At 42.1% G+C, this 24,757-nt stretch overlaps 1 protein-coding gene across 1 annotated transcript; it reads right to left on the bottom strand.

The window, feature by feature from the left end:
* Nucleotides 1-13,775: 13,775 nt before the first annotated feature.
* LOC141205542 (uncharacterized) lies at nucleotides 13,776-18,369 on the bottom strand. Its single transcript, XM_073664109.1, has 5 exons — nucleotides 18,352-18,369; nucleotides 18,179-18,302; nucleotides 17,998-18,095; nucleotides 17,710-17,800; nucleotides 13,776-15,127 (listed from the first exon to the last, which is right to left on the bottom strand). The coding sequence occupies exons 1-5, from the start codon at nucleotides 18,367-18,369 to the stop codon at nucleotides 13,791-13,793; spliced, it is 1,668 nt and encodes a 555-aa protein (XP_073520210.1). The 3' UTR covers nucleotides 13,776-13,790.
* Between the last annotated feature and the right edge of the window lie 6,388 nt (nucleotides 18,370-24,757).

A 24,757-nucleotide genomic window follows, 5' to 3' on the forward strand; every position in this document is an offset into this window, starting at 1 on the left:
TAAGCATCTCTGGAAACTCCTTCAAGATTGTTGGAAGACCATTTACAGTGACTACCTCTTGAAGCTCATTAAGGGAATGCCAATAGTCATGAAAATACAGAAAAATCTTTAAATGAGAAGGTGTGTCCAAACTTTTGGTCTGTACTGTACCTATAAAGAGAAAAATCAGAGAAACTGAAAATTTTGCAGTGGTCTCCTAATTTTTGCCAGAGCTGTAAATGAGAAGGTGTGTCCAATCTTTTGATCTGTACTGTGTGTATGTATATATATATATATATATATATATATATATATATATATATATATATACACAAACACATTTATTATGCTTTAATAAAGCCACTGCGGCCAATTACACCCAAGCCATAGTGTCTGTCGTTTTTGGGGAAGGGGAAGATTAGAAGTAAGATGGGTTGGGGGACAATCCACCTGGAATTGACGATACCAATGTCAAGAAAAGGCTGGAGCAATGGCCTAAGGGCATGTGGGCGGAAGCCGGCATGACGGGGGTGCGGCATAGGTGGGGTCAGGTATGGAGAATGTGTGGGCTAAAGAGGAACTTATTGGACCACCGGGGGAGTGGCCTGGTCTTTCTTCCCAGCTTCTGGACACGACACAAGTCCCACCCGCCCTTCAAAATGGTAGACATCGCAGGTCCCATTGGCAATTGCCTATGACGGGTAGCTAAAAGGGAGTCTGAGAATTGTTTTGCTATGTACTGTATTGGTGTACATTAATTTATGTAAAAAAAAAAGCCGAGCCTGGAATTGCAATGATCAGCATCCTTCTAAGCCCAGGGGAAGGGCAGTCCATCAGCCATGGTTCCCTAGAGGTTTCCCCCACAGGGTTTTTTTCCTATTCTGGGCGCTGAAGGACGACTCCCTGTGAGTTAAAGGTGTGCCCGGGCTGCCCATAGTGGGCAGGCATGCGTAGGGTCCTTGAAGTGGGTATAAATTGGTATGGGAGTGCCCACAGGACATGGATCCCTCGGTTATATGTGCGGTATTGGGGTCTGGTGAGTTGCGGGACTTAAGATAAAAGGAATGTCGAGTCCCAGGTGTGGCGGTTTCAAACCGTTTGAACCCCCCGGGTTTGGGGGGCTCATGGTGTTCCTGGGCTGGTAGTGTGCGGCTGGGATCAAGTGGAGTTTTGTCATTGGGAGCACCAGACCCCTTCTTAACTTCAAGGACCTTACCTCATCTTTATGTGTGTGTGTGTGTATATATATATATATATATATATAATATACATATATATATATATATATATATATATACATATATATATATATACACAGTACAGACCAAAAGTTTGGACACACCTCATTTAAAGATTTTTCAGTATTTTCATAACTATGAAAATTGTACATTCACACTGAAGACATCAAAACTATGAATTAACACATGTGGAATTATATACTTAACAAAAAAGTGTGAAACAACTGAAAATATGTCTTATATTCTAGGTACTTCAAAGTAGCCACCTTTTGCTTTGATGACTACTTTGCACACTCTTGGCATTCTCTTCATGAGCTTCAAGAGGTAGTCACCGGAAATGGTTTTCACTTCACAGGTGTTCCCTGTCAGATTTAATAAGTGGAATTTCTTGCCTTATAAATGAGGTTGGGACCATCAATTGTGTTGTGCAGAAGTCTGGTGGAAACACAGCTGATAGTCCTACTGAATAGACTGTTAGAATTTGTATTATGGCAAGAAAAAAGCAGCTAATTAAAGAAAAATGAGTGGCCATCATTACTTTAAGAAATTAAGGTCAGTCAGTGTGAAAAATTGGGAAAACTTTGAAAGTGTCCCCAAGTGCAGTTGCAAAAACCATCAAGGACTACAAAGAAACTGGCTCACATGAGGACCGCCCCAGGAAAGGAAGACCAAGAGTCACCTCTGCTTCTGAGGATAAGTTTATCCGAGTCACCAGCCTCAGAAATCGCAGGTTAACAGCAGCTCAGATTAGAGACCAGGTCAATGCCACACAGAGTTCTAGCAGCAGACACATCTCTTCAACAACTGTTAAGAGGAGACTTTGTGCAGCAGGCCTTCATGGTAAAATAGCTGCTAGGAAACCACTGCTAACCACTGCTAAGGACAGGCAACAAGCAGAAGAGACTTGTTTGGGCTAAAGAACACAAGGAATGGACATTAGACCAGTGGAAATCTGTGCTTTGGTCTGATGAGTCCAAATTTGAGATCTTTGGTTCCAACCACTGTGTCTTTGTGCGATGCAGAAAAGGTGAACGGATGGACTCTACATGCCTGGTTCCCACCATGAAGCATGGAGGAGGAGGTGTGATGGTGTGGGGGTGCTTTGCTGGTGACACTGTTGGGGATTTATTCAAAATTGAAGGTATACTGAACCAGTACGACTACCACAGCATCTTGCAGTGGCATGCTGTTCCATCTGGTTTGCGTTTAGTTGGACCATCCTTTATTTTTCAACAGGACAATGACCCCAAACACACCTCCAGGCTGTGTAAGGGCTATTTGACCAAGAAGGAGAGTGAGGGGTCTGGCCTCCACAGTCACCAGACCTGAACCCAATCGAGATGGTTTGGGGTGAGCTGGACCGCAGAGTGAAGACAAAAGGGCCAACAAGTGCTAAGCATCTCTAGGAACTCCTTCAAGATTATTGGAAGACCATTTCCGGTGACTACCTCTTGAAGCTCATCAAGAGAATGCCAAGAGTGTGCAAAGTAGTCATCAAAGCAAAAGGTGGCTACTTTGAAGAACCTAGAATATAAGACATATTTTCAGTTGTTTCACACTTTTTTGTTAAGTATATAATTCCACATGTGTTAATGCATAGTTTTGATGCCTTCAGTGTGAATGTACAATTTTCATAGTCATGAAAATACAGAAAAATCTTTAAATGAGAAGGTGTGTCCAAACTTTTGGTCTGTACTGTATATATATACAAACACGTTTATTATGCATTAATAAAGGCCACTGCGGCCAATTACACCCAAGCCATAGTGTCTGTCGTTTTTTGGGGAGGGAAGATTAGAAGATGGGTTGGGGGCCAGCCCACCTGGAATTGACGATACCAACGTCATGGGTGTGAGTAATCAGTCAACACACGCAGAAGACACACAGTCCACAGCGCTGGTAGCGGAGAAAGTAAGGAAAAAGCATGTGAAAACCCTCCTGCCAATTCCAAAAGGAGGAGGAGTAGATAAGAAGGAATGGAAGAATATGTTGAAGGAGAGAGAAAAGTACCCCAGGTTTTATGAAGCTTTACAGGATGTGGACATTTTGTATAAAATGACAAGGAAAGTAAAAAGACAGATGAGGAGAGGAATATGACAATTTATTGAATGCAATGCGAATCAGTCATCGCCTAAGGAAAATGCATCAGTTGCAGCAGCTGTATTTGAGCCATTGATACCTCCTATATATATTCCCGACGACTGGACATGTGCTTACGGTAAAATGCAGAATTCAGAATATCGTGAGACTTTTTCTGTCTGTGATATGACCAGCCGAAATAGTCCTGCCCTATTCCCAATTGGTTATATAGATGGCACTTCCTATGCCACTTCCTGTCCAGCATCTAATCTAGCTCCAATAATTAATGCAGTCTATAAAAAGAATAATGAAGAAAATAAGGATGACATAGCAGTACATGAGGAACAGGGAGGACAGGAATCAGCAGTTGACACTGACACTCCGCAGTACCCCATGAACAAGACCCAGCACCTACCACTATATGGTGGGGGGATATCATCATCTCAGTCCTGTCCATATAAGCCCCAAAGCTTACATCCTGGCACTCGACCTGTTTCCCGCAATGACTCCTGGAAATACCCAAAGACAGGTACCCTGATGAACAGCTTACCAGACCCAGTAAAGCATCCAATGCCTTTTTACAAGAAGATGTGTCAGATACAGAAGGCACATTCTGCCTCATGGATAGACTTAGAGGGGTTCACTCAAATTAAAGCAGGAAACTCCTTTTGGCCGCAAATGCGACTAGCCCTTGAACCTGACAACCAGCATGTAGAATGGCATGTATCTGAAGAAGATTTCCTCCATAAGCTTTATGTCTGGGCTAAGAATCACCTACCAGGACATGCCCCCGCTCTTCAGGATGTCATGCAGGAAAAGGGAGAAACTGTGGAGAGGGTCTTCCACCGATTAAATCAGATGTTTCAGGATCTCGGATTTGAAATACAAGTCGCCCCCCACCTTGAACAACAGCATCAGCCATTCCTAGGACCACCACCGGGCTCCAGACAAAAATAGGATATTGGCAAGCTGAGTCCTCACACACCAGAAGCACATATACTCTTACGCTTCACAAGACAACTGAGTATATTAACCCTCATCATCCATTTAAGTTAAAGATAAAAAGCTCTGGATACTGGTGCAGCCAGAAGTGTAATAATAACTATTGATTCACCAGTGCAGCCAACCCAGATTGCATCACAGATGAAGTGATACCTTGTGTGAGGTTGGGTGGAGCTACATGCTATACACCAATGACCAAACCCCCTACACATAGGCCTACAACCTACACAGAGTATGCTGTCCCAATTAATTATCTTTACAAATCTGCCCAGTAAATCTACTAGAAGTAGATCTACTAGCAAAGCTTCAGGCCAATATTCGATTTCATGAAGATGGAACTGTGACTCTGACTACTCCATTATCACAAGAAGACTCAGTTAAATGGTATGGCTTCTTCACCCTACAGGACACCCGTGAGGACCCAGTGGATACTACTCTACTGGCACAAGGCCCAGAAGACATTGGAAGACTCCATGTCCAACCTGTTGAAGTGAAACTAAAGCCAGGAGCCCTGTTACCAAGGAAACCACAGTATCCACTCTCCATTCCACAATCTGCTGGTATTGCTCAGCAACTCAAGATCTACCTTAGGAATGGAAACATTGTCCCTACTAAGTCACCATGCAATACTCCATTGTTCCCAGTCAAAAGGAAGACACTAAAGGGTCAGCCTACCAAGTATCACATGGTACAGGACATATGGGCAGTCAATGAAGCCACAGTACTGGACACTCCAATTGTGCCAAACCCACATACTCTTTTATCATCGATTTCATATACTTTCCCATGGTTTACAGTGATTGACTTAGCTAATGCTTTCTACAGTGAAGCTACTACACCTTGACAGCCAATACCTGTTTGCCTTCACCTATGAAGGACAGCACTACAGTCATGGCCAAAAGTATTGAGAATGAGACAAATAGTAATTTTTCCAAAGTTTACTGCTTCATTTTTTGTAATGGCAATTTGCATATACTCCTGAATGTCAAAGAGTGATCAGCTTAACAGCAATTACTGTACTTGCAAAGTCAATATTTGCCCAGAAAATGAACTTTAACCCCCAAAACACATTTCAACATAATTGCAGTCCTGCCTTAAAAGGAGCAGCTAACATCGTTTTAGTGATTGATCCATTAACACAGGTGTGGGTGTTGATGAGGACAGGGCTGGCGATCAATCAGTCATGATTAAATAAGAATGACATCACTGGACACTTTAAATGGAGGCTGGTTCTTGGTACCATTGTTTCTCTTCAGTTAACCATGGTTATCTCTAAAGAAACACGTGCAGCCATCATTGCACTGCACAAAAATGGCCTAACAGGGAAGAGTATCGCAGCTACAAAGATTGCACCTCAGTCAACAATCTATCACACCATCAAGAACTTCAAGGAGAGAGCTTCCATTGTTGTCAAAAAGGCTCCAGGGTGCCCAAGAAAGACCAGCAAGCGCCAGGACCGTATCTTAAAACTGTTTCAGCTGCGGGATCGGACTACCAGCAGTGCCGAGCTTGCTCAGGAATGGCAGCAGGCTGGTGTGAGTGCTTCTGCACGCACTGTGAGGCGGAGACTCTTTGAGCAAGGGCTGGTTTCAAGGAGGGCAGCAAAGAAGCCACTTCTCTCCAGAAAAAACATCAGGGACCGACTGATATTCTGCAAAAGGTACAGGGAGTGGACTGCTGAGGACTGGGGCAAAGTCATTTTCTCTGATGAATCCCCTTTTCGATTGTTTGGGACATCTGGAAAACAGCTTATTCGGAGAAGAAGAGGTGAGCGCTACCACCAGTCTTGTCTCATCCCAACTGTAAAGCATCCTGAAACCATTCATGTGTGGTGTTGCTTCTCAGCCAAGGGAATTGGCTCACTCACAGTCTTGCCTAGAAACACAGCCATGAATAAAAAATGGTACCAGAATGTCCTCCAAGAGCAACTTCTCCCAACCGTCCAAGAGCAGTTTGGCGCCCAACAATGCCTTTTCCAGCATGATGGAGCACCTTGCCATAAAGCAAAGGTGATAACTAAATGGCTCATGGACAAAAACATAGAGAATTTGGGTCCATGGCCTGGAAACTCCCCAGATCTTAATCCCATTGAGAACTTGTGGTCAATCATCAAGAGACGGGTGGACAAACAAAAACCAACAAATTCTGGTAAAATGCAAGCATTGATTATGCAAGAGTGGACTGCTATCAGTCAGGATTTGGCCCAAAAGTTGATTGAGAGCATGCCAGGGAGAATTACAGAGGTCTTGAAGAAGAAGGGGCAATACTGCAAATATTGACTTGCTGCATTAACTCATTCTAACTGTCAATATAACCTATTGGTACTCATAATATGATTGCAATTATATTTCTGTATGTGATGTAAACATCAGACAAACACTAATAAAAACCAGAGGCCAGCAGATCATGTGAAAATATAATTTTGGTGTCATTCTCAATACTTTTGGCCATGACTGTACACATGGACTGTGATACCTCAAGGGGCCCAGAACAGCCCTTCTATGTTCAGCCAAGCCATGACTACTGTCTTGGAGCCCTGGAAGATGACACACCCCAACGTCACGCTCCTGCAGTATGTTGATGACCTCCTCCTATGCTCAGACTCCAAGGAAGAAGGTCAGGAAGAGTCAATCTCACTACTCCAGTTCCTGGCACACACAACGGCTGCAAAGCATCCAGAGACAAGCTGCAATTCTGTCAAGAGAAAGTTGTGTTTCTAGGACACAGCATCTCACACCAAACAAAGCATCTCACTGAAGATAGGAAGATGGCTGTGAATAACATGTCCTTGCCAACAACCACAACACAGCTTCAGTCATTTCTTGGTCTAGTATCCTGTCGTCCCTGGATTCTAGATGCCTCTGTACACATGCAGCCTCTGTATGACTGTCTCAAGAATATTCCCTTCAGTCTGACCAAAGAAGCCATTGATGGATTCTATGCACTGAAAAAGACAATCATGTCTTTCCCAGCTCTAGGACATCATTTTTGGCCACAAGCTGAAGATAATGGCACCTCATGACATCACTGCCATTCTGGCCCAGACACAGCCAAAGCACCTATCTGCTGCCCGTCATCTACGCCTACAGTGCTCACTTCTGCTCCCAGATACCGTCACCATCTCCAGATGTGATGTCCTTAACCCAGCCATCCTCCTACCTCTACCAAGGGGGGAGGAGGATCACATCTCTAACACTCTGATGGAAGAGGTAGTCGACTCTGAAATGGCCCAGCATGATTGTCTTGCCCTCATGAGACAAGAAACCTCTGGATTTGACACTGTCACAGATGTGCCTCAACACCCTGACCTGACTCCATGGATGGATCAAGATATGCAGACCAAGAAGACCGTTCTCACACGTGTATGGCAGTGGTCACAGAAGACATTGTGCTGCTAGCACAGTCACTGCCTGCATCTCTGTCTGCACAGGAAACAGCTACTTGCCTTGACAGAAGAGTGCAAGATGGCCACCCAGAGGAAAGCGAACATCTACACAGATAGCCGTTATGCTTGGGGTGTGTCACACGACCATGGACCGATCTGGAGGACAAGAGATTTCATCACGGCTAATGGAACCCCAATAAGACACCATAAAGCCATTGAAGAACTGATGGAGTTCCTGTTGATGCCAAAAAGAGTTGCTGTGATAAAGGTTAAGGCACACACTGGAGGAACCTCAAAGGAAGCTGTGGGCAACAGTTTGGTAGACAAAACAACAAAAGAAGCAGCAAAAGAAGCCATAATACTACCACTTGGCACAGAAACATCTCATCTATGCTCTTTGACTGACCCTGAAACAGAAAAACGAAAAGAATATGCTCTTGGCCCTACAGAAAGAAGCATCCAAGGAAGAAAAAGACAAATGGATTCAAGATGGAGCCAGACAGGATGAAGAACATTAATACAGACGGTTACGAAATGGAAACCTATGCCTGCCAAGAGCCCTTTACCCAATGATAGCCAGATGGGCTTATGGCACCATCCACCAATCAAAAATGAAGATGCATAACCTTGAGAGACAATATTACCACGTACCAGTCTTTTCAACAACAGCTGCAACCCAGTAAAGACCCCTCAGAACTTCCCAGGATGGCCAGGCCAGAAGCTTTTCCCGTGGAAAATCAATTGGCCAGGACCACAGCTAACAAACTGCTCTCTTAAATAATTTGCACATATGAACTTCCAGAGACTATAGAAAATGATCAAGAATCTGCATTCACAGCAAATCCAACAAAAAAATTTTTTTCAAGGCCTTACAATAGAGTTAATCCTACACACTTAATACTGCACAAGAAACAGGGAAGCCACAGCATAAGAGTCTTAGTGTTCCCCTTGGGTCATTTAGTCTCAGACACACGCCAGTAGGCCCAACTAAAATTAGCCCTTATAAGATCCTATTTGTAAATGCTCACAGGTTAGGATTATATTTACCCACGATAGTTGTCGATATGCCGACTAAATTTGTTGTTGAATTACATGTGGCTAAAATATGTTCTCAAGTTTTCTTCTCCCAGATTCCCAAAATCTAGAAAGGACACGTGAGATCCAATTCAAAGACTGGTTCCTCATCCAAAAGTTCAAGTGATGGATCCTCGAGCCTAAAGATGACATCCCAATGGATCCATGCTTCCCACTACCAGATGACATAAACTATGGACACTACCATGATGATGATACTACCAGATTTTGGGAATCCAGATGATGAACTCTATCCGGAGCCCCTGAAAAGACTGTGTTCCCAACATCCCCTAAACCAGAAGGACACTTGCCCGGCCTGCCAAATATGGACTGTTTAGTAAGGGATATGATCTGACCTTCTGCACACTTGAGTCTGTTAGGAGGGGGTCCATCCACAAGGGATGGGTCATCTCATATACACGGTGAAGATTAGCTTAGTTAATTTCATTGCCCAAATTTGGTCCAAATAGTTAAATAGGTGCACTGGGTCAAATCAGTAGGTTTGACAGAAGTTCGGGTGAGACAGGATTACATTTTGAATGTCTCCAAACAAGGGACTGTTGAGGATATAAATATATGCAGGATTCTGGAAGTTATATGAATATGTAACTTCCTACTTATGTGTATTAAGATTTGCAGACAATCCGAAATGGCCTCCCGTATGCCCGTGACACATTGTACCTGTTACCTCATATTGATCAAAGATCCGCATGCTACTGAGCAATAGGAAAAACCCTAATGATTATTGACTAACACATTAATCTGATAATAAGAGCTTTACTAATGATCTTTATTACTTTAGGGAAATTACAGGATAATAAAAGATAACTGACTATACTGATTGAACTTTGAACCTTACGTGCGAGACGGAGGTCAGCTTGACTTTATTGATTAATTAGAGTAATATGGATAATGACATATGAGCAACAGATACCAGCAACAGCTAGCAATAATTATGAGATAAAGCAATGAGGTAATGTGTGAGAAAGTCCCTGATTTTTTCCTATAAAAAGCTGTGTATTCCAATCAATAAACAGAACTCATTAAGACACGACCTGGTGTGTTTTGTGAGTTCTCCGACCATATATATCCTATATACAATTTGGCGGCAAACAACTAAGACGAGAACACACATTTTGTGTGCCCTAACACCCTAAATAAAAAGCAATAGTATTCCTGGATGCCACTTAAGCTTTTTATAGTGTAGAGTGCAGCTAAATCTGGGCTGTGCTGGAGAAAATGGGGTTTAGTCCTAATTTCATTAAATGGGTTAAGATTAGTGATGATCGAGTATGTTCGACAGGCAATCTCTACATGTGTCACAGCTGTCTAACAGCCGTGACACTTGCAGGCACGGTGACGTTAAAGAAATGCAGAGCACGCCAGAATACTCGGCGAGCACCCGAGCGTGCTCGCCGAAAGAGTTAATGAAGCATACTCGATCATCCCTAGTTAAGATATTATATAAAGCTCCAACGACTAAAATTAGAGTGAATGGAGATACTTCTGACAATATAGAGGTTTTTAGGGGGACAAGACAGGGGTGCTCGCTGTCCCCTCTACTCTTTGCTATGGCAATTGAGCCCTTAGTTTATAAAATCAGACAGCATCCTGGGCTGGAAGGGTTTAGATATGGGAATGAAGAAGAAATAGTCGCTCTATATGACGTGTTATTACTTGTCAACAAGATGAAAGATTCACTTCCAATCATAATGGAAATTATTAAGACCTTTGGGATTTTCTCAGGTTTGACCATAAATTGGTCAACATCTGCTTTGTTGCCAATGGAGAATAATGATACCCCTGAGACAGATCCTACCACACGCCTGGGGTTACTTCTTAGCATCTCAGTTTCAACATTTTAGAAGATGGCGCTAGATGGGACAGAAGGTGCAGGGGTTTCAGTACTAAAATTTGTGGGTGGTGGTGAAAACTTTGTAGATATCCTAGAGACAAATAAGTTCAAGGGCGATTCGAGAGGTTTTCCAACTCTAACTCTTATGCATAAAATTTGGTGGCCCTGCAAGAAATGGTTGGGAATGGGTGTGTACTTCAAATATACTTATATGTGGACCAAACCCTATTTGAAGGAATTACAAATGGTCGGAGGGCTTTGGGACATGGAAAAATAAGGGATTGAAATATCTACATCAATTATATGTGGAAGGGCACTTTTGCTCATTCGAATATTTAAAGCAAACTTTAAGGCTATGTGCCCACGTTGCGGACCTGAAGCATATTTTTTACGCTTCTCCCTGGCGGGAAAATCGCATGCGGATATTACATGCGGTTTTCCTGCCAGGTAGAAGCGTTTGTGAGGCGTCTTTGCATGCATTTCCGCATGCGGGTTATCAAGCACTTCTCCAAGCATCACTTGGAAAAGTGCTTGACAACTTGTTCAGAATGGTAAAAAATAAAAAAATAAACTTTATACTCACCTTCCGATGCATTCTCTGCCCCGTCCGGAGTCTTGAGCGGCTCACGCTGTTGTGTGCAGGACCTGCGGTGACGTCATTGAGTCATGTGGTGGGTCACATGACTCAATGACGTGGCAGGTCCTTCAGACAACAGCGCGACGGAGGGAAAACATCAGAAGATAAGTATAAACTTTATTTTATTCTTTTTTTTGCAGGTTCTTTGGTACCCAGGTCTGGATGAGAGTCTCCTCTCATCCAGACTTGGGTACCATCCGCACATTGATTCCGCTGCGCTTCCGCAAAATTAATGAACATGCTGCGGATTTTTGACCGTAGCATATACGCTGCGGAAAAATCCGCAGCATGGGCATTGACATTGCGGAATGCCATTGGGGACCATGGGGTGCGGATATACATGCGTTTTTCAAGCGTTTACGCTGCGGAAATTCCGCAGCATATACGCTTGAAAAATGCTACGTGGGCACACAGCCTAAAAATAACTCTGAATTTTTCAGATATTTACAATTGCGTCACACCATTAGAGCTCAGGAGTCTATCTCAGATTTGACCATTTTTCTTAATGGGATACTGGACTCAGTAATAAATGCAAAGAACATGACAGGTCTTATCTCTCTGATGTATAATTCTCTGCTATTAAAGATTGTGGGAGATCTTCTGGCTACAATTAAACCTAAATGGGAGAGGGATGTGTGATTAGTCACTCAGGAGGAGTGGGAGGAAAGCCTGGAGTCACCAGGAAAATTATCTATAAATTGGACCCAAAGAAGATCTCAATTATTTCTTATACACAGAGCCTATAGAACTCCTACAACACTGTTTAGAATGGGCATTAGGGCAGATGATCGGTGCCCATGGAGGGGAGGAAGGGGCAGATTTCGTCCATATGTTCTGATCCTGTATCATTAGCTGGGCTTTGGGGAGATGTTGGTAAACTGATCTCAGAGGTTTTTAATACTCCTATTCCTCTAGCTCCCAAGGTATGTGTGCTGGGTATGTGGCGGAGGTTAGAGGTTCGCCTCCTATACAATTGCCAATAGCCAAGATTCTATATCATATGTAAGGCGGCGGCATTCACACCGTGCAGTAACTGAGGCAGTGACCCAAGCAAGTCCAACATAAGTAGCTTTTATTCAGCAAACTCACAGGTAAAATAGAAAGTCCTCCGGTTCGCAGCCGGTTTAACACAAGTCCATAAACAACGGTTGCCGGAGGCAACGGCCGCGCCGGGCTGCTCAGAGCCTGACGGGTGCAGAGTCTTCCCAGGCGTGGGTTCAGCTACTCACAGGCCCGCCGAGATTTCCTGCTATCCGCCTAGCAGGTCCCAACACTGAACAACACTAACCCTTAATGCCGGGTTTTTAAAGGACCTGTGGCAAGAGCCACTGGAAAACCCGGGTTGGAGGGAGGAGGCCGCCCCACTGGCTTCCTGTAGTCTCCTCCAAGAAATGAAGGCCCTGCCGAGTTTTACTTAAACTGCCTTAGCCAGATAGCCTGACCAGGTCAATGCTCACCTTCATTCCTGCATTGCAGCCGCAGCTGTGTCTGTGACTGCAATGCACTCCAACGGGTTTAATAGGTCTCTGTACACATTCTGGGGGATATATAACGTCCCTCGTATAAGACCCCAGTCACTGCCTCACACATACTAGAAAGACTATAAGTAGGCATTGGTTGGAAAGCAATGCTCCCTTCATAGAAGTAGTGAAGCTTTAAACAGTACTATTCTAATGTAAAAATGGGTCTATACAAAAAGGGGCCGCAGCTAAATTTTGGAAACAGTGGGGGGATTGGGTTAAATGCTCAAGTGTGGTGTTGGATGAGTTGGTCAGAGACATAATATTTAACATGCTAGTTCTTTAATAGCAACATAATAGGATGGATAGAATGTTGTGCAATTCATGATACATTTGGTATTTGTACGTCAGGGAGGGAAAATAGTCTTATGCAAAATCAGATGGGTGAGGGTTGAAAAGGGGGGTTCTGGTAGGGAGGGATGGGGGTGTTTTTTTTAAATCCTGTAAATATGATATTTTATTATATGTTATATTTTCTGTATCAAACAGTCTGTAAGATTTGTATCAAACCTCCGATGCCGGCACCATTCCAGCGGTGTCGGCATGTGCGTTCCTGGGGCTCATGTGAGATTGTTACGTCGAGTGAGCCCAGTAAGTGCCAGAATCACTGTCTCCATGTTCAGAAAAATCGAACATCATGAGGAAATCTGAGAGCAGCTGCAGCCCTGGCTTCCAGTTGATGTTCAATATGTCCGAAGGTGGGGACAGTGAAGACAGCACTGACTGGGTGCAGGGCTCATGTGATGTAACAACCCCAGGAATGTGAGTCCCGGCACCGCTGGAACAGCGCTGGCATGGGAGCTGAGTATGAGTGTTTTTATTTTAGCTAGGCCAAACATGAGGATTGACACGGGTTGTCCTAGTAGTGAACAACCTCTTTAAGATGATACAATTTTCAGTTAAAACATTTTCAACATTTTGGACATGAAAAAGGCTTTTCCCTTGTCTTACTTTTCTAAAGTTTATTAAGAGTTTATTTTCAAGGAAAACATTTTCCACATTAAGAATATAAAAATGGCTTCTATACTGTGTGACTGCTCTGGTGACTAAGAAGAGATGATTTCTTCACAAAACATTTCCCACATTGTGAACATGAAAAAGGCTTCTCCACTGTGTGAGTTCTCTGGTGTATAACAACAGCTGATTTCTGGTTAAAACATTTCCCACATTGTGAACATGAAAAAGGCTTCTCCCCTGTGTGAGTTCTCTGGTGTATAACAACAGCTGATTTCTGGTTAAAACATTTCCCACATTCTGAACATGAAAAAGGCTTCTCCCCTGTGTGAGTTCTCTGATGTCTGATAAAAGTTGATAACTGTGTAAAACATTTTCCACATTCTGAACAAGAAAAAGGCTTCTCCCTTGTGTGAGTTCTCTGGTGTATAACAACAGATGATTTCTGGTTAAAATATTTCCCACATTCTGAACATGAAAAAGGCTTCTCCCCTGTGTGAATTCTCTGATGTCTGCTAAAATTAGTCATGTGTGGAAAACATTTTCCACATTCTGAACATGAAAAAGGCTTCTCCCCGGTGTGAATTCTTTGATGTCTGATAAAACTAGTCATGTGTGTAAAATATTTTCCACATTCTGAGCATGAGAAAGGCTTCTCCCCTGTGTGAGTTCTCTGATGTCTGATAAAAGTTGATATCTGTGTAAAACATTTTCCACATTCTGAACATGAAAAAGGCTTCTCCCCTGTGTGAATTCTCTGATGTTTGATAAAACTAGTCATATGTGGAAAACATTTCCCACATTCTGAACATAAAAAAGGCTTCTCCCCTGTGTGAATTCTCTGATGTCTGATAAAACTAGTCATATGTGGAAAACATTTCCCACATTCTGAACAGGAAAAAGGCTTCTCCCCTGTGTGAGTTCTCTGGTGTATAACAACAGCTGATTTCTGGTTAAAACATTTCCCACATTCTGAACATGAAAAAGGCTTCTCCCCTGTGTGAGTTCTCTGGTGAATAACAAGATTGGATTTCCTGCTAAAATATTTCTCACATTTGGAACAAGAAAATCTATTCTCTATCGTATGAATTTTTTGATGTATAGGAAAAGACTTTTCGTGGGGAAAACTATTACCACATTCTGTACGTGAAAATGGCGTGTTTGCTTTAGGAGCAGTTTGTTTTTTAGTGCTTATTTTGTGACTATGATTTTCCTTAGTAGTCGGTAATGAATCAGAAGACAGGACCTGTTTTAAAGGATCAGATGACAGATTTTTGCTGTGAAGGGATGATGGTATATCTGGAGTAATGGCATTCACTTCAATTGTATCCTGTGGGATCTCAAGATCGTCTGATTTAAAAATTGAAGATGTCAGCTGTCCCTCTGATCTCCTGGTACAGTCATCTGCTATGATAAAAATCAATTATTATTTTTCAATAAAATATCCTTGAATTTTATATTTTTTAACATTTCTACTTAAACTCTCTGTAAAAATATGAATTATTCAGCAAGACAATGACAGTTCACAGTCTAATAGAAAACCTCATAGGATGAACCTGGGGAAAATAATACCAATAAAAACTTCCACTCATCCCGCAAAGAACAAGCCCCCACTCAGGCCCATCATCTGTCAGTGGAAAAACGGATGTTTCCACATTATTAGTGTCTCAAAGGCTCTTGAAGAGCAACATGGCTTCCATAAACCAATCCAGCAATATCTGCTCTCCCAAAGTCAAATCTCCCCCTCACTTCGGAGCCTTGCAGTGTGCCTAAACCACATTTAGCATCCATGTATTTGGCATTACTATAGTGAGAAGAATCCACTTAATTTACAGAGTGTGTCTCCTGGAGCACAATCTGGGCACTATGTGTTGGGTAACAAAATGGCAAATGCACAATTTTCACTCTCCAACATCCACTGCGTGCTAATTTCCGAAAAGTACCTGTAGAGTCAAAATATTCCCTACTTCTAAAGATTAATTCATTCAGGGTTATAATTTCCAAAATGGAGTCACTTTATGGGGATTTCTACAGCTCTAGTTTTCTGCCTTTTGTCATGGCCCACCATGGCCCAAGCCTAGGGGTTTCTGTGTAAGTCCAGATACAGAGAAAACGGAGTAGATACTGCTATAATAATAATAATTTTTATTTATATAGCACCAACATATTCCGCAGCACTTTACAATTAAATAGGGACATGTATAGACAATATAAACAATACAATGTATCACATTTAAACAGCTACAGGAGGAGCGAGGGCCCTGCTCGCAAGCTTACAATCTGTATGGAAATGGGGGGACACAATAGTTAGAACATGGTCATCAGCCAGTATCAGTATCTGTGTGCTATTTGGTGCATGGAGGATGTGGAGACAGATGAATACGCAGGGGCAGATTAACATTTAGGAGGGAACATAGGAGAGTTAGATTAGTGAGTTGAGGTGATACAGATGTGTTTTTAAAGCATGAAGACATGGGGGCTAGATATTAGTCGGATCGTTTGGGGCACGGCATTCCAGAAAACTGGCGCGGCACGAGAGAAGTCTCGGAGACGGAAGTGTTAGGTTCAGATTAAAGAGGATGTTGATCTTAGATCAATTGCAGAACGGAGGGCACGGGAGGGGTGATAGAGAGAAATGAAAGATGAGATATATGGCGGTGCAGAACTCGAGAGAACCCCTTTACCCCCGAAGGAAAAAATCATTTACTTACACACAAAAATTGTAAGGCTTGTTTTGAGTTTGCCAAAAGACATGTGGGAGACTCCCCAAATGTAAGGAGGAAGATGCTGTGGTTAGATGAGACCAAAATTTAACTTTTTGGCCACAAATGTAAACAGGTGGCAGAATCATACTGTGGGGATGTGTTTTGGCAGCAGGGACAGAGAAAATGGTCCGAGTCGAGGGGAAGATGGATGATGCGAAATACAGGGATAGTGCTAAGCCTGTTCATGGTGACCATGTTTTGAGCTGCTAGGTGACCATGAACAGTGCCCCCAATACATTGTGTCTGCAAACTATTCCAGCAAGATCTGCATTCAAAAAGTTAAATGTCGCTCCTTCCCTTCTTAACCTGCCATGTGCCCAGACAGTAGTGTACAACCGTATATAGGGTATTGTCGGATTCAAGAAAAGGTGGAAAATAATTTGTAAGGTCCATCTGTTTCCTATTATCCTTTGTGAAGAATTCCAAAATTATCACAACATAAAGTGACACACGTTAGATCTGAAAAATGGGCCCTGATAGGAACACAAAACTGGCTGCAGGAAGGGGTTAAATCAAAGTATTTTGGGAACTAACTACTGTAGTCAAAAACTGTGACTATAGACAATAACACATCTACTGAAATGATCAAACTCAGCAGTCTCCATCAGAGAAAAATGAGTAACTAGTGGTGAAACCTCTCGGGGGTAATTAGAGCATGGGGCTCGGTGGCTCTTGGCAATCTAAACTATCGTAAGGGACGATATTTTCTGTCAGATGAGTTTCAAGAAGAAATATTAGACATTCAAAGAGAACTTTTTATAATAGTGCAGAGCTGAGGTATCTTAAATTTAGCTTAGAGATATATCATGACACAGGTGTAATGTTTTTATGTAGTTTATCGCAATCCTGTTTGAAGTTAGTTGGTTTTAAAATAAATTGTAAAGTCAGGATAAAGGGAAACTCTGTTGTTATTGGACAGAAATTCACACTTGTCCCTCACTGCACATTTAATGTTGTCGATTCTAAAGGCAAAGTTTGGTCAGAAAGACTGGACCTGATCTTGTAGGGACCATATGAGAACATTCAGCAGCACAGAAAGGACTTTCAATGCCCAAAATCATTTGAACAGTTTTGTTTTTGGAAGAGGAGAATGTTTTGATCTAGAGGCAAAATGATGATCACACGATTGTGTTACGGCCGGACTACACCACCGATAAAGCAGCCACAGCCGGTGATTGAGAAGAATCTGTGACTTCTCTGCATTTAGTGGTTACTACTCACCTGGGTAGTCATATGTAGGAATCTCCTCTTTACACCGATCATCACCCCTCACATATGTCTCTGTAGTATTACTATGGGTCAGATCTTCACCCTGAAACAAATATTGTAAAAGTGACAGACAGATGGAGAAGTCACATCTATGATCAGCTCTAATCCTACCATCTCCACCATTCTCATTACACAAATATAAACCATATAATACTGGTGGATAAAACAAGACTGAGCACAAGACCTTCACAGCCGTCTACACATCATAGGGGAGATCTCATGACACCTTCTCTCATCTACCTGATGATCCTGAGGAACATTGTGATCTTCTTGTTTACAGTCCTGTGGAAGAAGAGGATGGGAACATCTCTCTGGTGTTGTCCTGTTACTGGATAGATCTGGAGGAAACACATACAGGGACTGAATTCATTCTTTACATACAGATAATTATAGGCCGTGTGTATTTAGTCCTGTCTATTACCTGGGGATGTGAGGGACTGGGGAACCTCCATCATGACGTCCTTGTACAGATCTTTGTGTCCTTCTAAATACTCCCACTCCTCCATGGAGAAATAGAAAGCGACATCCTGACACCTTATAGGAACCTGACACATACAATGATACCGTCATCACCCCAATCCTTAATAGCGTTACTGTATAATGTCCCAGCATTCCCAGCAGTGTCACCTCTCCAGTCAGCAGCTCAATAATCTTGTAGGCGAGTTCTAGGATCTTCTGGTCATTGATGTCCTCATGTATCAGAGGGTGAGATGGAGGCCCAGTGATTGGGCTCAGGGGTCTTCCCCATCCCTCAGACACAGGGTCCTGACAGCGCTCACTAGAGGTCTTCTTCACTACTGTGTAATCCTGGTTATGGAGAGACACATTAATACATCTCACTACAGACATTTCCAGAGTCCTCACCTCTCCAGTTCTGTCCATCTGTTATTCCCATAGATAAGAATGATGTAATGTGACGTCATCAGAATCTCTCACCTCTCCAGTAAGCCGGAAGAGGATCTCTAGGGTGAGGTGGAATATCCTCTCCGCCATCTTCTCTCTGTTCATGTCCATCTTTGATTGGTAAATCAGGAAAATTCTCTTATATAGAAGATCTTCACTGAGAGGATCCGATATTGTAGAGATCTGAATGAGGAGAAGATGAGCCGATGTAACATCATAAAAATCCTGTGTAATAATACAATTACTGGAGACAATAAGGGAAAATTTATGAGGAGATTTAGGTTTTACAGTATCTAGTTTCCTTCTTTACATCTAGTAATAAAACCTATATATTTTAGGCCACAGACAACAAGCAGTTTCTTCCTCGGAGTCTATAGCTGAATACGTTTCTCACAAGATGGTTATCTGATGGTTTTATGAGATGGATGTTTGTTCTTGGCCCCGACCCTTTCACAATTCCTGTCTCCTGGTTTAATCACAAGAGAAACACATAACGAGAACCTGGCTTACACCTTTGGGTTTTCACAAATGCGGCATTGATAAATGTCCACCATGTAAATATGCCGAACACAAGAAATAGATTTAATCACATTAAATAAAACATTTCATTACACAATGTATCACCTGCAGCAGAGAATTTGTAGTATATTGTATTCAGTGTCTGGGATGTAATGTCAGATATGTCGGCTGCTCCTCCCGTAAATAAGGCAGAGAATTAATGAGCACATGGGAGACCCCTCTAATCCCGCGGCCATTAACCCCTCCAATGTTTCCACACATTTCCTAAGAGAACACAATGGGGACTAAAAGAACTTTCAGTTTTGTGGCAGTGAAAGGGTAAATAGTTCAGGTGGAGGGGAGATGGCAGAGGGGCATTGCTGAACTGTGAAGCTTCCTGGACACTGAGGGTAAATCCATCGTACCGGAGAGTATAAAGAGAAGGAGGGATCTGATCTTACATTACCAGACAGGTGAAGGGGCCATATTGTGATGACTGTAAGATGATTGTGTTTCTTCATTGTCTTTCTTTGTATCACATCTATTACATCTATTAATGCCGCCATTCATCCTGTGCACAGGAGCGGCTGCTCCGGAGACATTTATATCCTGCTCGGGTTTCATTCTTACCTTCGGTTCTGGGTATGAAGTATCACTCCGAAACGCGTCACCTCCACCTTATCTCTCTGGATTCTTTCCTCCAATGTTCTGATGACGTCCCATCATTATTGTGACATAAGGTTATAAAATGAAGGAATAAAAGTTTTATGTTATTTGAGGTCCTGGATCGTCCTCTATGTGTGGACGGTTATCACTACTATCTACATTACTGTGCTGGAGCTAGGAGAGGAATAATGGCGTTGTGTGAGGACTTCTCTGGGCTTCTGTCCTTCATCCTGCAGTCGTCTGAATGGATCTAATGTGGACGGGAACCAGATAAGCCGCATTTTGTCCACAGCTATTACCTCACTGTTCACACCACACAGAGACCCCAAAAGAGTCTCCGTGCTGAAGGGGTTAATGCCCCCTGCGCCCAGTAATGGGGGTCTCCACATACCTCCACCTGCAGAGCCGCCACCACATATATGGCTGTTCTGTGCGCACAGGACCTGTGATGAGGTCACAGGAGGGGAGGAGTCAGGGGTCACATGATCAGGGGCCTCAGTGGATGCACAGTGTGAACTGTGCGGCTCCTGTACAGTGATATCCGGAGCGAAGACGCTACATGGAGACGTCTCCGCAGTCAGTGACATTTCCGGCATTATTTGCCCCTCACTACTGGCACAATTACCCCGCGCCGCCTTTTCTACAGTTTTATGTGTGAATGTAACGTGGGATTTTCCTGCTTGGAGACAAATAGACGACACATGAGGTGATTATCACCAGTTACCGGACGTCTACTATGTGGCGGCATAAGATTGTGCTATCCACTTCATACCAGGAGCTAAAAGGCCGAAATCTCGTATGTTTAACCCCTTCCAGGGAGGGCGGCCTTGATAGACTATATTCAGAGTCCGGCTGAGAGTTCGCTCACATCAGCGGATTATAAATCGCTCCGATGTCCATCCTGAATAATTGGACGAGTGTCATGGGGTCCCCCTATTTTTTTGTAACCAGCAAAGGTAAAGCAGACAGCTGAGAGCTGATATTATCAAGTTGGGAAGGTCCCTGGTTATTGGGCCCTCCCCAGCCTAAAAATACCAGCTCATAGCCACCCCAGAAGTGGCACATGACATGAGATGCCCCAATTATGGCTTTTTGCCTTTGCTCTTCCCTATTGCCCAGATGCATTGACAATTGGTGTAAAGTATCTTGGGGTTAATGTCAGCTGTGGATTGTCAAAACTCACAGCTGGCATCAAACCCTAGTGATAGTAATGGAGAGGTGTCTATCAGACAACCCCATTACTGACCCAGTAATCAAAAATAAAAACACCCACGAAAAAATACTTAATTTGAATAAACACTCCCCAACACTTTTCCTGGTTCACTAATTTATTAAACCCCCCCCAAAAAAGCATGCAGGTGGTCCAACGTAGTCCACCGAATCCGATGATGATGGGCATTTCCGCCATATATGTAATACAGACCAGTCTGCACCACCACACCGCCAGCACAAGTCCGAAGATGCTACGTAGCATAGTGTGACAATGGTACCATCTAGATAGAATCTTATCGTTTTTCTCTTGGGCACGGCAAGTAATAGATAATTTGTGGGAGAGTATGAATGTTTTTTGCCTATCCTTCTCTGAAATTTGACGACACAATTCCTTCTCCCAACCCTAGTAAAGGGTAGAGGGTCATTGCTGGTATCCATTTGTGTTGCTTTGTGTATGCAAGATAGAAGTTTAGTACAAGGACCTACTTGAGTGATTAAGGGTTCAAACAGAGTGAGTTCATCCTTTATACTAGAAATATGTTAGAATTTATAAATGACCTGAGCTGGAAATAAGCCAGGCAGGATAGACTCCTAATTGGAAAGGAGCCGCGAAGTTCTATAAAGGAAGGAAAAGAGCCTGATCCCATGAGAATGTGTCTCAATCTAACCCCATCAGATCAGTCCCAGATTAGAAATGAGTCTGTACCTTAAGCAGAGGGAAAATCTGGGTTGCCAAACATTGGCATTAATGGACCCAACCTACGTGGTATAGACGATGAGATTAAGACTTGATCCCATGTTTTCAAAAAGTGTTGAGTGGGTATTGGTAATTGTTTAGTTTGTACATGTATTTAGTCAGTCAATCCAAGGTAGAGATGTGAGTATCCACGGATAGAGGTCCCCTTCCAGTTTCACTCATTGCTTATGTTCCACAGACGTGAACCAGTCCACTGCTCTCATAAGAATCAAAGATTGATGGTAATTTTTTTAGGTCAGGCATACTAGTACCCCCCTTTATTTTTTGGAACATCACAATATTTTAAAACGAATCCTAGACCTCAACATTCCCCATACTACCTAATAGCGTTGTCGAGATGGGAGAAAAAGGTCTGAGGCGCGCAGACAGGAACGATCTGGAATATATAAAGAAGTTTTGGCAAAATGTCCATTTTATCACATAAATACAACCAAACCAGGACAAGAGTTTGAATTTATAATTCATTACATTTTGAAGAGTTTGTTCAAGGACAGGGATATAATTTAAACTATACAGATCATCCATGTTGCCTGGAATTTGTGTACTGAGGTACTTAGATGTGTCTTTCTGCCACTTAAAGGGAAATTTAAAAATTAGCTGTTGTTTTATGTTATTGCTTCTGATTTAGAGTAGTTGACTTTAAAATCGCTTACTTGGCCAAATTCTTCAAATTCCTTTAGTATAGAAAGGAATTAGATAATTGGGTTTGAAAATAGAGCAACAAGTCATCTGCGTATAGAGCTAGTTTATAGTGATGTGAGCCTATAGTAACTCCACTAATATCTGGATTTTTTTGTAATGCTACCGAGAAATGTTCCATCACCAATGTGTATAGGAGAGGCGATAAGGGACACTCTTGCTTTGTCTCATTTTTAACAGAAAATGTGTCATATAGAAGGCCGTTTACCCTATCGCTTTAGGGTCAGTGTAGAAGGATAGAATTTTAGATAACAAGAAAGAGCCTAACCAAATTTTTCGTAAGGTGCTCTTCAAGAAAGTCCAGTGCATTCTGTCAAACACTTTTTCAGCGTCCACAGAAACAAGGCACATTGGGAGCCCCTGGTTTTTTTTCGCATGTGAAACTAACAATGTTTTATTTGTATTATCTCGCACTTCTCTACCCTTAACGAAGGCAACCTGAACGTTGCTAACAATTGAGGGTAAGTAGTGGGAGAGCCATGATGCAATTATATTAGAGAATATTTTGACATCTACATTATTTAATGAATTTGGATGAACATTAGGGCAGGCATTTAGTTCTTTTCCAGGCTTTGATAAAACTGTTATGTGAGCCTCAAGTGATTGGGGGGCAAAGGGGAGTCTTCTGAGATATTATTGAACACTAATGGTAATAACAGAGGTGCAAACATGTTATAAAATATATTATTGAATCCATCTGGCCCAGTGCTCTTCCCGATAGGGAATGATCTAATGGCCTGTCCTATCCATTGTTCAGTGAAAGCTTTGTCTAGTATCTCCTGCTCAGGGGTCTGTAAGGAAGGAACGGCAGTGTCCATAATATATTTGTCAGTTTTTGTTTCAAGAAAATTAGGTGGCATGTCGTGGTATTTTCCATGAATATTATGTAGTGAGCTATAACAGCATTGAAATGCGTCAGCTATGTCAGTGGGGTTATGAATTTATAGCAGTGGGGCTCCTTTTGTTTTGGATACATACAGCTCTGGCAAAAATTAAGAGACCACTGCAAAATTTTCAGTTTCTCTGATTTTTTTCTTTATAGGTATATTTTTGAGTAAAATGTACATTGTTGTTTTAGTCTATAAACTACTGACAACATGTCTCCGAAATTCAAAGCTAAAAATTTTGTATTTATTTGCAGCAAATGATAAAGTGTCAAAATACTAAAAAAGAAACACAGTGCTTTCAGACCTCAAATTACTCATGTTTTAAATGTGAAATCAATATTTGGTGGATTAACCATGATTTTTAATCACAGCTTTCATTCGTCTTGCCATGCTTTCCACCAGTCTTTCCACGCTTTCCAATAGAAAACTGTTCAGTGGTCCCTTAATTTTTGCCAGAGCCGTATGTCCTTTGCATCCGTGGATGTAACTTCCTTGTCAATGAGAGACCACATTTATCTGTGAATTCATACGAGTACCTTCACATGCGATCTTGGCATTTTGTATACGTTTGATCTATTATTTCTTTTTTTCAATCAGATCATTTTTATTTAACAAAAGAAAGACCAACATTTTGTTTTTGTCATATAAACTTTGTGACAAAAAAAATAAAAAGAAAGAAAAACCAGTAAACAATACAAGAACCGGTTTACAATGATATAAATCTCAATATCGCTCTATAGTACAAGGTTTTGGAATAGTAATTTTACATTTGTACATAAATATCTGAATACTTCCTGACGGCTTTTTTTCCCTATTGGGACATCAAAAGAAAAAGAATATATCTAAGAAGGGGCAATTGTGTGGACTGAGACAATTATTATTTGCTGACACCTTAGGTATAAGGATATAAATTCCTGGTTTTCTGCAGGGATATGTACAAATGGTCCAGTATAGTATTTCTGAAGCAATACCTGGGGTAATTAACCATTGCTCCCATATTTGTATGAATTTCTTGAGAGCGTTCCTTCAATATAAGATCCCCTTTTTAAGCATAGAGTGTTATTTATCCTGGATATTAGTTCTGTTATCGTTGGGGGAGAATTGTCTATCCAATGTAGTGCCAACAACTTCCTGGCTTGGAATAATATTCTTGAGCTAGCTATTGCCATATGGGAGTCTGGGTCTACGTCCTCTCCCAGGAGTCCTAGGATACAGATTTTAGGTTCCAACTGAAGCTGTATCCTAGATACATATAGTACAAGAGCGATCACCATGTTCCAGTAGTCGCCAATATTCACACATTCCCACGTCATATGCATCAAGTGGGCGTCCTTTTGACCACATCTAGGACATGTGTCATCCGTTTGTATTTCAATTT

This window comes from Phyllobates terribilis, unplaced genomic scaffold, assembly GCF_046119375.1.
Source record: "Phyllobates terribilis strain yellow unplaced genomic scaffold, ASM4611937v1 Scaffold_140__1_contigs__length_4765195, whole genome shotgun sequence".
Taxonomy (NCBI): Eukaryota; Metazoa; Chordata; class Amphibia; order Anura; family Dendrobatidae; genus Phyllobates; species Phyllobates terribilis.

Coding starts and splice junctions, on each gene's coding strand:
- LOC141205542 (XM_073664109.1), bottom strand. Junction 17,801..17,997: donor ATGTTCCTCAGGATCATCAG/GTAGATGAGAGA, acceptor TATTTGTTTCAG/GGTGAAGATCTGACCCATAG. Junction 15,128..17,709: donor TCCTACATATGACTACCCAG/GTGAGTAGTAAC, acceptor TTATCATAGCAG/ATGACTGTACCAGGAGATCA.